At 43.2% G+C, this 14,984-nt stretch overlaps 2 protein-coding genes across 6 annotated transcripts in view; both read right to left on the reverse strand.

The window, feature by feature from the left end:
- The window catches only part of lsp1a (lymphocyte specific protein 1 a), a 56,519-nt gene extending 53,377 nt beyond the window's left edge, over positions 1–3,142 (reverse strand). For all 5 annotated transcript variants that reach the window (XM_080761960.1, XM_080761961.1, XM_080761959.1 and 2 more), the window contains exon 1: positions 2,738–3,142. In XM_080761960.1, coding sequence (XP_080618086.1) covers positions 2,738–2,796 — 59 coding nt within the window. In that variant the 5' untranslated portion in view covers positions 2,797–3,142. The remainder of the gene's footprint in view (positions 1–2,737) is intronic.
- Positions 1–14,984, reverse strand: part of LOC308314372 (troponin I, fast skeletal muscle-like) — a 128,257-nt gene that overhangs the window by 25,362 nt on the left and 87,911 nt on the right. The gene's annotated exons all lie outside the window — the stretch shown is intronic.

The raw sequence follows: 14,984 nt of genomic DNA on the forward strand, positions 1-14,984 counted from the left end.
ATCCGATAGTGGTTTTCAAACTTTTTTCATGTCAAGAAGATAGACACCCAAATTTAGGTGGTCGTCTCCAGAAACTATTTGTGTTTTGCTTTGAAAAGTTTGGGAACCCTTGACCTGAAATACTATCGGGGACTCCCGCACACTCAAAACAACACCCCTCCCCTCCCCTCCCGTCCCATCCTCCAACAACACCATGATCCCCTCCAACGCCGTGTCCTCTCCAACAATGTGAGAACTCTAATGAAAATATGTAACAGCTGTTTGAATTTCAACACGTTATTCCTGAAGTGTTTCCTGTGTCTGAAAACATTCAGACAGGAATGCTACAAATGTGTGAGTATAGTAGTATATATATATATATATATATATAATATATACAGTACATTCTGTAGACTATAATTTGTGTGCTTGCAATGTCTTTGAAGTGTAAAAGTTTGAGAAATACTGGTGTAATGTGGCCTGCTTGCATTTCCTTGTGGTTGTCCTAGTTCTCAACTTGGAATCTTTCTCTAATCTCTACAGTGGAGAATATCGGTTTACCGGCTCCAAGTGATCTGAAGAGCAACTCTCCCATGAACACACACACACACACACACACACACACACACACACACACACACAAATCCAGGATAAAGTGCGGTTAATGAATGGAGGAACATGCCGACACCCGTAAACAGCCACGAGAACAAAGGAGGGACCCGCGTCACCCCTGACACCGGTCACACAGGTCACTGATTCGATTTCCCTCTGTTTCAATCAGAGGAGCCGTTTGGCCACTAAACAAGACTCTCTCTCTGCCTCAGGACCTGTCTACTACACACTCCCTTTATAACCCTGTTCTCTTTGTTGTGGTCTCTCTTATCTCTGCGTATACACCATAAAAGGCTTCCCTCTGTCTTTATGGTTATTGCTGTGTTTAGACCCCCATTAGCGAATGCCTTTTAGTGGTGGTACTGGTGACTGACTGATACTCTTCCTGGGTGGGGGTGAGTGACTGACTGGTCCACCCTGTCCTTCCACATTTATTTCCTCATTTTCCAACTTCTCAGCTCAGTCACCTCAGGTCTTAACTATAGCACAGCCTGGGGTTTTTTCCCAAGCTTTTTTCAGCTTTTTTTTTTTGGGGGGGGGTGTTTCTCTCGAAGCACCAAAGAGAGATGATGAATTAGTCAGCTCTAAATGTTCACTGTCGTCAGTAGAACGTTTAGCTATTTTTGGAAAATCTTGGAACATTTCCGAATAACGTTTACATTTATTCTTTCACCTACACACACACTCATACACACACACGCACGGACGCACACGCGCACAGCGGTCACACCAAATCTGTGTAGAGCGACCCAAAGAGACCCCGATAGTGGTGGAAACTGGAAACTCGGGTGAGTGAGTGAGTGAAAGGTACGCTGTGTATAGGGTCACCATCAGGTGACACTAGTAGTGCAATGTGTTCATGGCCGGTGCCCATGTCCTGTCAGCGGCCATGGAGCCCCGCACGCTGCTCTTTGAAATCCTGACTGTAACGGGACCCCCCCCCCCCCACACACACACACACACACACGCAGTAATCCCCCCTCTGTCCCTAATCAGGCTGACATGTTTATCGAATAGAGGTCAGACTCAGCTGTGTATAAACAGATCAAATCAATGTCACTCTCTCTGAGAGAGAGAGAGAGAGAGAGAGAGAGAGAGAGTAAAATTGCATGTGTACTGTTCTCTCAGAGACACAAACTGAGAAATTAACACTGATAAATGTGTAGACACACGGTAACAAGACAACTCACCCCTTTTCTGCTTTCCTCCCAGAATTTTCCCCAGTGAGGGGTGGGAGAGGCTGGACGTACGGCAGACGGCTGTAGCCTACTTTGAATTTCTCTAACTATAAACTCTCATGACAGCAGTATAAATATAATTTATGAAAAGCTACTACAGTGAAGTCTGTTCACAGAAGTTGTTGTAGGCTATGTGGGGATTATCTGACGAGGAACCATTTGAGTGTGCAAAACCTTACATACCGGTATATAATACTAAATTGTTTATAGGGTCAATATAAGTCAAATAATATAGCCTTTCCACAGGAGTAACTTTTCATATTTTTCCAAAAAGAATACAAACAGCCAATAGCATATTTCAAAGTTATCCCCCTCACTGGGGAAAATTCCGGGAGGAAAAATGGGCACGCACCGGGGTTAGTTGTCCAGTATTCCACACACACACACACACACACACACACACACGCCCACACACACACTCTCCAAATATCGCAACAAGAGATCTATGTAGTAGTGGCCGTAGTGAGAAGTTAAAACAACATGCATGCTTTCACAGGTAGGCCTACCCGAGTCCACATGCACTGTGTGTGTGTGTGTGTGTGTGTGTGTGTGTGTGTGTGTGTGTGTGTGTGTGTGTGTGTGTGTGTGTGCGTGCGTGCGTGCGAAAAGCAAAGAGCATGGCCATGCAGGTCACACAAACAAAAGATAAACCGGTCACACCTTTCTCCACTCGTATTATACCTGCACACATATATGTGCATCCTTTAGTGATTTGTATTGGCTGATAACATGATGTGTTAATTTGTTATGCTATATTGATTAACTGAATACACATATAGGACCACAATGGAATGGTTATCCTTTTAGCCTTATAATCTTTGACTGTACCACGTGCTATTACGTTACTGAATAATAAAGTATTCAAACGACGAATCAATCGACCAACCAATCAATCAATAGACACTTACTTCAAGAGGGTCTGCAAGCCCACCTTGCTGTTGTTTCTTCTCAAGATGGCTTTTGACATGTTGGCTCCCTCTCTCTCCTTCAATCAGAATGGAAATCAAATAATATCGCACTGTCTTCTCCTCTCCTCTGTACTACAGAGACTGTCTGTCTGTCTGTCTGACCGGCTGTGGTCCTGTAGCCTCTCAAAGGGCAGTCGTGTGTGAGATGTCCGGGAAGAACAAAGTTGAAGTGCAGTTCTCCTCTCCTCTCTCTGACACGCTGTCCTCTCATACACTCGCTGAGGTAAATGGCACTTCTCTCACTCACTCACTCGCTCAACTCACTCCTCTCTCTCTCTCACACACACACATGCACACACACTTCCCTCCTAAACTAGTCTGGTTGAAAATGTCAGCAGAGCTCTCTCTCTCTCTCTCTCTCTCTCTCTCTGCTGGAGACTGGGGTTTTACCGTTTTAGTCACCTCCTCCTCCCTCCCGTCCATTCCTCCTCCCTCTCCTCCTCCTCCCTCTGTCCTACATGTGGTTCTCATTGAAAGCCCCCCCCCCCCCTTCTCCGCTCTGTTCTGCTGGGTCATGTGGTCTTCCCTTGGGGGGGAGGGGGGGGGGGGGGGGGGGGTGAAAGATGATACCCCCCCCCACCCCCAAATCCCTGAGACCCCCCCCCCCCCCCCCAAGTCAAAACCCCCACATCTAACTAAAAGCACCATATGACATCTCCGATTCTCCACCACCACATCTCAATCTCACTCAGATTGCAGAACACGCAGATTAGGAGAAAACAATGAGTATGTCAGCAGAGACTCATGATTCGGTGACAAACAAACAACGCAGTGTTATAGCCTATCATCATATCAGAGACCGGCGTTCCCCCCCCCCCCCCTCGCCATGGTTGAACGAACTGTGCGTGAATTATGATAACAAGTGGATGGGGTTGCACGTGTTGTTGTTGCGCTGACTGTCTGACATTGTATGCAGTCGCACTGGACTTCTTGGGGACAAGACGTGTTATTTCATTCATACAACTCTGAAATATAGAGACAGACAGACAGACAGACAGACCCGCCGTGCTTATTTTAAACCCAGAAATGAGTACGCATTTCACAACTTATAGCTGACATTTCTTTTCTCCCTATAATGCTCAAAGGCTGCTGAAGTTGAACGAACCTAAAGTGTGCCACGATTTCATATAACGATCAAACAAATCCCAGCATAAATCCTGTCCAAGAACTTGGCGGCCCTCTGCGGCGGATAGCACTGAACACATGTTGTATAGCCTAACATGTCACCTGCCAAGCGGAACACATGGGGGAGCGGGTAGACTGAAGCGATTACTACACCTTGGCGCTGTGCACTGTCTCTGTTTGCCCGGCTTCTCTGTCACATCAAGCAGTCGACGTGCAGATCAACAACGGATGGCACTGGAGGCCTTCTATGTTTGTTTTTGTTTTATATCCAGACAAGTGATCCTGATTCCTGGCTGAAGCTGTGCTGAGCCTGTGCAGACACATTAATCAGACCTGCGTTCGACACGTGATCTATAGGAGGCTATACAGCAGTGGGTCTCTCAACCGTTTGAGGGCCCCAAAATAAACTGCAGCAACCCCTATAAATAATGATATTAATTGTATTTGAACCGGGGACCTCTAAAAAATACATCGCATGGATGCACCTGGGACGTATCCTCATTGATGTGTCCAAAAGGTCATCAGGGCTTCTAACATTATACCCCTCAGGCCCTCACTCAGGTGACCCAGCCGGGGTAAGTCCCGACTTACGTCCCAGTAGCTATACCCTCGATCAGTCTCATTAGGGAAAAACCTGCAGGGCCACCGCCACACAATCCGTTCCTCCAGAGCTACTCTGCCGGGACTGGGTATGCGAGGGAGAATCGCATCAATCTGGCGCGTGGAAGGACTATATAGGCTCTGTGGGTTGACTCCTGTCCGGGCCCCTATAGCTCCTACGTCTCACCAGGTCCACTCCTACGTCTCACCAGGTCCAGCACCTGTGCGTTGCACCAGACTCCCACCACCAGGCACTTAATTCATTCAGGAGTGGTGGATTCTCGAGCCACAATGGTTCTCCAGGGCACCTGGCCCATAGTGGTGTCGCAGGGATTACTAAAGGCCTCACCGTGGGTTTGTTGGGCTTCTTCCTTACGGAAGACACAGGCTTGAATAATCATAGGCATATCTGAACTGGGGACCCGCCAAAATAATCATATTTGAACTGGGGACCCCCCCAAGTAACCCTGACAAGCACTTGGAATTGTAGCAGTTGAGGCATTACATTTTGTTTGACTCGGTTCCATATATTGTGAAAATAGCCAATCTACATAAATAGATTGTATATTGTCGGCTATTTTCAAAATGTTTACCTCTTTCTGATATTATTTGACGATTTGTAATAGTTTTAAAGTGTAGTTTGTTGATTACTTTAGGTGCTGCAATCTTGGTCTTTTGGCATTAAAAATGTTTTATTGAAAGAAAGTCACAGGAAAGGTATAAGCAGCCTGTCAGTAATAGAAACCCTTCAAGTTATCAGAAAAACAAACTCACAAGACAAACACAAACCCTCCCACCCAACCCAGAGGTCCTTAAATGTCACTTCACTGTCATCTGGGGAACTGTCATCTGGGGACCCCCCCCCCCCCCAAGATGGAGAGCATGCTGGACAAGTGATGTCTCCTGGCTGAAGCTACAGGCCGGCAGATGCATTAATCAGACCTTCGACACGTGATTTACTGGACCCCTTTTTTCTTGAGTGTTTGCTGAGAACTCATTCTTTTGTGCACCCCCATACCCCCCCCACCCCACTCCACAGTGCCAGGAACCCCTCCTTTTAATGTCTTCCACCGCCCCTCCCATTACCGTATACAATCTCTCTCACACATACACACCAACACACACAAACCCAACATTGTTATCCTCGTTGCCGTGGGAACGCAGAATGCACCACCATTCTCCTGGAGTGCTGGTAAAGGCTTGCGCGATGACACGTCAAACAAAAGGGACGGTCGGCGACTTGAATGCACTTGAATCCCCCCTTTTTTTTCCTTTTTTAAAGGGGTGCTCCTCATATGAGAGCAGCGAACACAGCAAAAACACAAACCGGGGCAAATAAAACAAGACCCCTTATAACTTGATGGTGCCCAACTTGCATGGTCTGAGTATATGGTCTATAAACTAGACAAGCTAAAACAAAACCAAGTTCCATGAGGAAGACGCACGCACGCACGCACGCACGCACGCACGCACGCACGCACGCACGCACGCACGCACGCACGCACGCACGCACGCACACACACACACACACACACACACACACACACACACACACACACACACACAGTCAGGGCCATTTACTGGATCTGAACAACATTCTTTTTCTTTTCTCCCCCCTACACATGCACACATTCACAATTATAGTGTCATTGGTTTCCATCACATCAGCATGAAAGCGCTTAATAATTATTTTTGTTCCAAAAACTTGATATCCACCATTTGAATGAAGTGACAGAGGCCTGCTTCCAAAAAGGATGTCTGGCATGGAAGTAAATGTCATTATGAGACGTATTAGTATATGACAGAAATGGGCTGCAGTATGTTAAAGGAAAAAGGGACTCATAATATTATGTGATTTCTGTGATCTTATAGAGAGATCAGTCTATAATGATATAATAAGACAAACAACTGTAGGCTATTTCAAATCTAGACAAGTTACACGTTTGAGTCTTCACTCTCCACCATACATTATTATATGTTATGATAGTAATCACTGCTTAGTATTACTATTGTTGGACAGTAACAGGGGTCTCCGCGACTCTCCAACTCTTTTTTAAGTACACTGAAAATACATTTTCAGATCAGGATGCCACTTTTACCCTATAAGACGAGAGAACCCATGGCATGATGATTGCCAACATGAACAAGTCAGTGATACTGGAAGTGATTAAACAGAAAAGTAAAGGAAATCAAAACTAATAAATGAAGTTGTCTCTCCTGAAATGCATGGTACCATAGTTAACTGACCTCTGACCTCAAACCCATAGATCTCCATATATGGAGCTGACTTGTTCTGACATTCCATATGTTGATCCTTCCCCATCCATCCTTCCTCTTCGATGTCTCCCTTTTGACTGATACCTGTCCATTTAAACACTAGAAAGAAACACAAAGTTATTAGAGCAGCCCCGCAGCCAGTATTTCGAAATGTATTAAATATATAGCCAATATTTGAATTAATAAAAATAAAAAGATTGAAATTAAAGCATGACGGCTAAGGGCTTGATTTCATTCATTGCACGATAGGTGCAACAATTTATATCAAGCCAATGCATTATTTAACTGAAGTGGTCCTATAAAATGTCCTATCCCACGGTTACCCTTCTCTTACTTTAACCAACCTTAAACTCAGTGGTGGAAAGTAATTAAGTACTTTTACTTAAGTACTGTACTACATGGCGTACAATGCCTACCGTGTACCATAAAGTCAGGACTGATACAGTGATAATTGAACTGACAAGTCAAATTGTTTAATAATTTAATTGACTGACCTCACAAGGAAATAAAGCCTGGAAAATAACTAGCCCTGTACTTGTGACACAAGCCATTCAACAAACCATGTGCAACCCAGATTCGGCACAAACAAGGGACTAAATTAATTTCGCTCCAATGCCACAAAACAAACAGTCATAAGACATGTGAATCCCTTGACTCCTTCAAAATGGTTCTCAAAGGGCACCTACGGACACAATTCGATGGCTGCAATTCGAAACTGGCCCCCATAAAATCTGAATCCCCCACCCACCCCTTTTCCCCCTTTTTACATCCTTTATGATGATTTCCTGTTTTTGGCTATATTAGAAGTGTATATATTTGTACGCCTCTAAGTCTAAATGTTATGATGAATTGAAAACGGTGTAATTACCTCTTGTAAACCAGTGTAATGCTTTATGGTGTCGTCCACTCACAGTTAACAGTTTTTGTATTGAGTTGTGCTTAAAATGTACTGTAATTCTGAAAACTGTTAATAAATACTTCAGTCAATCAATCAATCAATCGATCAATCAAAATCAATCAAAGTTCTGTGAATGCAGGACGGTTATTGGTAGACGCTCCCTAAGCAGGCTGCACGCGGGCTAACCTCGCATCACCAGGCTTTCCACCGCCTCGGAGGAAAGCCTGGTCTCTGTTCCAAAAGTCCGGGGCCGGATGATATGCCTACGTCACGTTGTAGGAAGCTTCCCAAACAGGATGTACCCAAAATAATCCCCCCTCCCCCGCGATCAAAATGTTAGTTCCTACCAATTAATATGCTTCTGATGCGGCGTACTTTAGTTTCGTTGAATTTTAAAATACAAGGACCATATTGCAATCCAACTCGTAGCGAGAGTGCGGCACAATGGCAACTGGCGAGTAAAGTCGGGGGGGGAACTAACATTTTGATCGCGGGGGAGGGGGGATTATTTTGGGTACATCCTGTTTGGGAAGCTGCATACAACGTGACGTAGGCATATCATCCGGCTCATACCGAAATGAAATGGTGCCCAGGCTACACGCGGGCTCTTTAAATCCTCCATTGGCCCCGCCCCCTTCCCACACACCTGCAGTCTGACGAGGGGTCTCCTGCACTCTCCCCATGCAATGAGCTCCGTTTTGTTTGGAAGGAAAAAAAGAATAGAAATAAACAACTATTAATTAACCTTCCACCTCGTCGAAGTTCAGTGGAGTTGCCATTTTTGTCAGGAAGTGAACATTTGCTGATAGTCACACTCACATCATCTGACAGTTGAAACCGAAAGTGTTCTCCTGCTGGGTCGTTGTTTGTTTACAAACTGTGTTTATCCTCAAGGTGAGTTTGTGTGTGTGTAACTTCTTCGCGTCACCAGGCTTTCCATCTCGGAGGAAAAGTGCGTGTGTGTGTGTGTGTGTGTGTGTGTGTGACGTGTGTGTGTGTGTGTGTGTGTGTGTGTGTGTGTGTGTGTGTGCGTGTGCGCGCGTGTGTGTGTGTGTCACAGCTCCATCAAATATACTTATTATGAAACATCTTGACCGTTTATCAATGATTGTTTAAGTGAAAGTGACAGTGGTCCAAGTTTTGCAACTTAATAACAATAAATAAAATCACATCTAGATTTATTTAAGGCGAGACACCCCAGGTGAATAGGGAAAAAAAGTTAAATAATAGCTATCACAATGAAACTTCTCCAGTTGATTACTTATATTAAAACTAAGATTTTTTGTATTACAAGTTTTCTGAAATTATATGTTTAAATATGCAAATTAGGCATTATATGCGCTAATTTGCATACATTTCGGGACGATAAATCTGAAGATCGGATAAAGCCAGGTTCAAAATTATCATTTCATTTTGTTGACACATTAGAGACAAAGAAAATTACACATGGGATTTTTGATATCTCTAATTATCACTCCACAAATCAGAAAATAGTGTCAACAGGCATAAAAAACCCAATTTTCGGCATTTTTTTGGTATAAAATGTGATGTAAATCAGGCTGTGAATGATATATCAACAAATCCATGTGTAAATGTCTGCGGAATATAGTTAGGAATAAGACTGGAAAGTTTGGTGTATGTGAGTTCAACTGAAGTGGAGATTCTTTGTCCCAAGTATGAGGAAAACTCATTTTGAGAAAACGGCCTTTAAAGATTTGTATTGTAAAATTCCAAAACGTTTTATTTGAAGCCACTATTTTGAGACAAAATATCTCATCCAAACCTTGGCAACAACATATAATGGCATATATCATTGGAAAGGTCTGGACCTCAAGCTGACTGTGGTCTGATCCAAATATGGTCACTTCCTTTGTACCAACAACCAATCATGAAAATAGAGATGGTGGCTTTTCACCCCGAAAAACGAGCTGTCATTGGCTAAAATAAACTATCCAACTAAACATCTAAATCTGTATTTTTAATGTGTATTTTGCTTTAGTTTGAAAGAAAACATGTTTAGGAAGCAAAATAGCAAAAAAAAAAAAAAGAAGAAAAATCATGATTTCACCTGGGGTGTCTCACCTTAATCTCTAAATGTATATTCATATTCCTGTAGCCCTTCGTAATGTTTACATGTAACATGTCTACACTCAGATATATACAGGCATTGAACAGATACAGCCTCCATGTAGAATTGTTGTTTATTATACATTTAACGTATTCATTTATGTATAAACACTGTCAATGTTACCTGACAGGGACACTGATTGGGGACTGAATGATTGGTCACAGACACAGCCTGCATATATAGGCTATGTCACCCTGCAAATATAAAAAATTAAATGCATTGTCTGCACAATGCTTGAAGGTCTGAGCCTGGTTACAGTGGACGGCGTGCCGCGTGTCTCCCCCCCATCCCCATTTCCTGACAGATTACTTTCAACCTATCAGGCAGAAAAAGCCCCCCAAAAAAAGAAACATTTGACAGGGATAAGCGTTATAGTCTTTTGACCCCTCTTTTTTGTTTTCTAATAGTGAGTTTATGTGAAATGAATGATTGGTGCAGCATGGTTCTCTGCGATTAGGTCAATTTGTGTAAACTTTCTTTCGTTCTTTCTTTCAGACACTCGATTCCTCCCAAACTACTCTGGATCCTATGGAGCTACATGGCCAACATGCATGGGTACAAGATCAGGTACTACGAATTTCCACGCAAGCCCTGGTCTTCACTTCAGCCCCCAAGAACTGTGCCCCAGCCTGGTGTAGAAGCCCATAATGTCAAAAAGGTTGACCCCAGGCTGTGTTCTTCCTGCCAGTCCTAGAGGGAATGGCCCTGGTCGGCCACAGACGACTATAAAGGGACTGGACTGGACTGGACTGGGTTCCAAACTTCCAAAAGCGTTCGACCCTGGCCATATCAACTGATGAAGTCGCAAGTATAAAGGTAGGAAGGAACCTTTGTCTTGTTTACTGCTGCTGCTGCTTGTGTTGTATGCTGTGTGTGTGTGTGTATACTAATGTCATTCAAGCTGTTATTGCTGCAAATTGGCTGTTTCTGGCTCTACATTTTGTATTTCTGCCGTTGACGGTGGTGAGTTGTAAGTTACAGGGAACAGTATGTGTGCTGACTCTTCAATTATCCTATGTGTGAATTTGCTATTGTCTTTTAAGTTCAAGCTAGAGGTTTTGGGCAGCCATCAATTCCATACTGTTGCTCAGAAAGTTGCAGGGTACCAGTCTTGTTGTAAGCTATTAAGAAGTTTTTCTTTTGTTTTGATTGATTATTTATTCTACATTTATTCTACAAAAAAAATAAAAATCCAGTAGGGTAGGCTATATCCAGTAGTGGATCACATAACTAATCCTGGTTGTCTTTGAAGAATTTGTATTGCTAAAAGCTGCTCCTGAAAAGAGGCAGAGCACGTGTAATAATGCAAAAGAATTGCCAGAAGCCCTCCCATGTACAGTAATTGCTCTTGAAATTAATATATTCCACAACACTGCTCAGTAGTGATGCACCGAATATTCGGCTGCAGAAAATATTCGGCAGAAAACGGCAAAAAATGCATTTTCGGCCTATTCGGTTTCGGCCCGAATAGGCAGAAAATATATCGTCGAATAGTGTATGCAATTAATGCATTCAAAAGAGCTGATTAAATGTTTTATGGACCCATAATAGTGATTATTATTTAAGTTAAGTTTTGCCATAACCATTTATTTTGCCATAAATCAGGTAGCTTTAAGGTACGGCCATGACAGCAATGGTAGGAAAAACGATATATAATATTAATCATATTCGGATATTCGGTATTCGGTACTGTTTCCTATATTTGGTATTCGGTTTCGGCCAAGAATTTCCCTTTCGGTGCATCCCTACTGCTCAGAAATCTATTCAGTATGAATCCACAACTCTGACTTCTGGGAGTATCACATTTCGTCACTGTCGGGTGGAAACCTTTTATCACCTAAAGAAAACCATTACTTTTGGGAAATGAGGAACAATCAAATACTTGTGTTCCAATGGATCTAATGCATGCTATTATTATTTAGTGACACGCTCTTGTTAATACCGATTGGTTAAATAGTTTTGGTTTTCATCACACATTGTGAGCTCTTGTACATCTGCTATTTTCACTATACATGATCTGCGTGTTGCTGTTGTACGACAAAGTATAGGGCATTAATTTCCCAACTAAAAACATCTTCTCCTTCCGGTAGTTCCCTTCAGGGGTCGACACAGCAAATCGTCTGCGTCCATCTCACCCTGTCCTTCTCTCACACTAACTAACTTTTAGTGATGCACCGAATATTCGGCCGCAGAAAATATTTGTCAGAAAATGGCTAAAAATGCATTTTCGGCCTATTCGGTTTTGGTCCAAATAGGCAGAAAATATATCACCGAATAGTGTATGCAATTAATGAATGCATTCAAAAGAGCTGAATAAATGTTTTATGGATCCATAATAGTGATTATTATTTAAGTTAAGTTTAGCCATAACCATAACATGATATTTGTAGAATCAAACTCAGGTCTTAATGGGGATACTAAAACAGCATTATTCAGTTACACTTCATACCAATTATACTGTGCGGGTGTAGGTATGTTAAGTGATAACCACTTCCAACATGGCATTATAGGCAAAAGCTTTCTAAATCTTTCAAATTTTCAAAACATCTACAAGCTTGTAGGTCAACTATTTTCGCTATTTGTTGTACAACAAAGTATATAGTGCGTAAGTGGCATTCTGGACTAGACCTGTCTGGCTGGAAACATTGTGGGTTGCAAGGACTGCACTTCTGACCTTGTGAATGAGAGATTATTTATTCTTTACTTACTCTGTATAAACATATGCATATATTTTAACTAGTGATGCACCGTATATTTGGCCGCAGAAAATGTTCGTCAGAAAATGGCTAAAAAATCTCTCACACCAACTAACATGGTGTCCTCTTTCACTACATCCATAAATCTCCTCCTTGGTCTTCCTCTAGACCTCCTGCCCGCCATTTCCAACCTCGGCATCCTTCTACCGTAAATACTCACTTTTCCCTCCTCCGTCCAAACCGTCACAGTCTGGCTTTATCTCCAAAACATCTAGCATGGGCTCTAAAACCATACAACATAACTGGTCTCACCACCACCACCACCACCACCAACTTTCCTATCATACATCAAACATGAAAAGTTGAAATGTGGAGATGCATGGTTTCGGGCCAACAGCTACTGATATGCTGTCTGGTGGATACTAGTGTGCTATAATTATGACTATACAGCTATGTATGTATTCAGCCCTGTGATAGTAGCAGGTTCCTCTACAGCTGGAGTCTCTGGCTCACACACAGCCTGGCCATTGTGCATTCCTGTGTATATTTAATATTGCCCGTGGCAGCTCTGCTGGAACACTATCAAGAAATGAAGGGGAGGTGGTATCTTTGCAATACTGTGTGTGTGCGTGTGACCGTGTGTGTGCGGCATGCGCACGCGTGTGTGCGTGGAGGAAACCGCCTGAGAGGGAGAGAAATAGTGTGTTTGTGTGTGAGAGAGAGAGAGAGAGCTGTAGTTTCATCTGACCCATGCCCAACATCGCTGCTGCAATGCCAATGGCCCGAGATGGCGAGAGTACAAGAACATATCCAGGGCTCAGTCATAAAAAAGATGTAATTACACACAATGCTGAATCTAATGAAACATACTTACTGTATGAGAAAGGATATGGCATTATGGGGCATTGAGACCCAGCAGAATCCAGGTGCACTGGCCGATGGGAAGAGCAGAGGTGATAAAAGAGGATGTTATCATAATGGGAGGCCCAGCTTCCTTCCAGTGGAACAGGATAGATCTTTCTTAATAGCTACAGATTGCCAGGAAACTTCTTCAGCCGTATAGCACATTCATGCTCCCTGGCTGGAGGATGCGTCCTAGTCATTTTGGTGACCTCGGCCTTTCCCATAGCACCCCCCTTTGGCCAGAATGTCCACTGGCAAACAATGATATCTAGAAAATGTCAAAGGTCAAACAAGATACTTTTAAACTATACTATACCTGAGCTGTAAGAATTGTTGCGTCTACTAGGTGTCCTGGAACACCCTATAGGCCGACATTGTTATATACTGTATACCTTTCAATTGTACCTTGAAATTATAACCTTTGTCTAACATTAGCTGTTGCTATTTAGTTTTTTTTAAATGTTAATGAAAACATACAGTAGGTCAGTGGCCTTGCGGTTAGAGTGTCCGCCCTGAGACTGGGAGGTCGGGGTTCGATCCCCGGCCGGGTGACCCAGTGCCTCCCTGCTTGACACTCAGCATCAAGGGTTGGATTGGGGTCAAGTCCCTGCGACATACTAGCGTCATGTCCAGGGGGTGCACTTGTACATCAAGCTGCCTCACGCTATACAGAAACAGGAGATAGGCTCCTGCCCTATGGGCCTCATGGCTCGGCAAGGCTACTTACTTTACTTACAGTATAGGTCAGGATTTCGAAGGCCTTTTTAGAATCGGCCTCGGGTCGATTTAAATGATAGCACATGGTCTAAAGTGTTTTGTTTTTTTAAAGATAATTTTAGGGCTTTTTCTGCCTTTTATTTGATAGTTTTTACAGTAAGCTGACAGGATGGGGGTTGGGATCGGGAGTCGAACCCGCGGCACGCTGTCAGGCTGGATTAGCAGCCTATAGTGCCCGGATCGCTATAGGCCGGCGTGGGAGCAAAGTAAGGCGCAAGCCGGTGCAGGTGTTGTATTTACTGTTGATTAATCATGGTTGTGTTCTGAGCATGAAGAAGAAAGCAAAAGCAAGCAGTCAGTTGAGTAATTCCACGTAATAGTGTAACGGGTGGCCGGTTGTGGAAGATATACAGACTGTAGAAATGAATAGCAGCACTCACGTTGTATCCTATTAAGAATTCTTGTTTTATTCGTTTTCCCCCCCGCAGCAAACGACAACAGTATGGACGTTTCGGCCCAAGAGGCTGATAACGTAGATTATATGCTGAGGAAGGCCTCTGCGAGACGTATTCATTTCTACAGCGTGTTTTGAGCACAAAACATGAATTAATGAAAAATAAACCAAGAAAACACATGTCTAAAATGTCTTTGACTTGGCAAGCTTTCCAAGAGGAATGGAAAGTTGCATCATTTATTCCAAATATTTCTCCTCCAGCATAGCTGTATAGTGTATATGCATATATGCGTGGGTCAAGTTTGAAGGTACCTTATAGCACATTGTTATGAGTACATTGAGTCTGCAGACAAATTCTACAGTATTTTCTTCTGGGTTTGGGCACTGGG

Source organism: Protomyctophum bolini (genome assembly GCF_963924005.1).
Source record: "Protomyctophum bolini genome assembly, chromosome: 4".
Classification (NCBI taxonomy): domain Eukaryota; kingdom Metazoa; phylum Chordata; class Actinopteri; order Myctophiformes; family Myctophidae; genus Protomyctophum; species Protomyctophum bolini.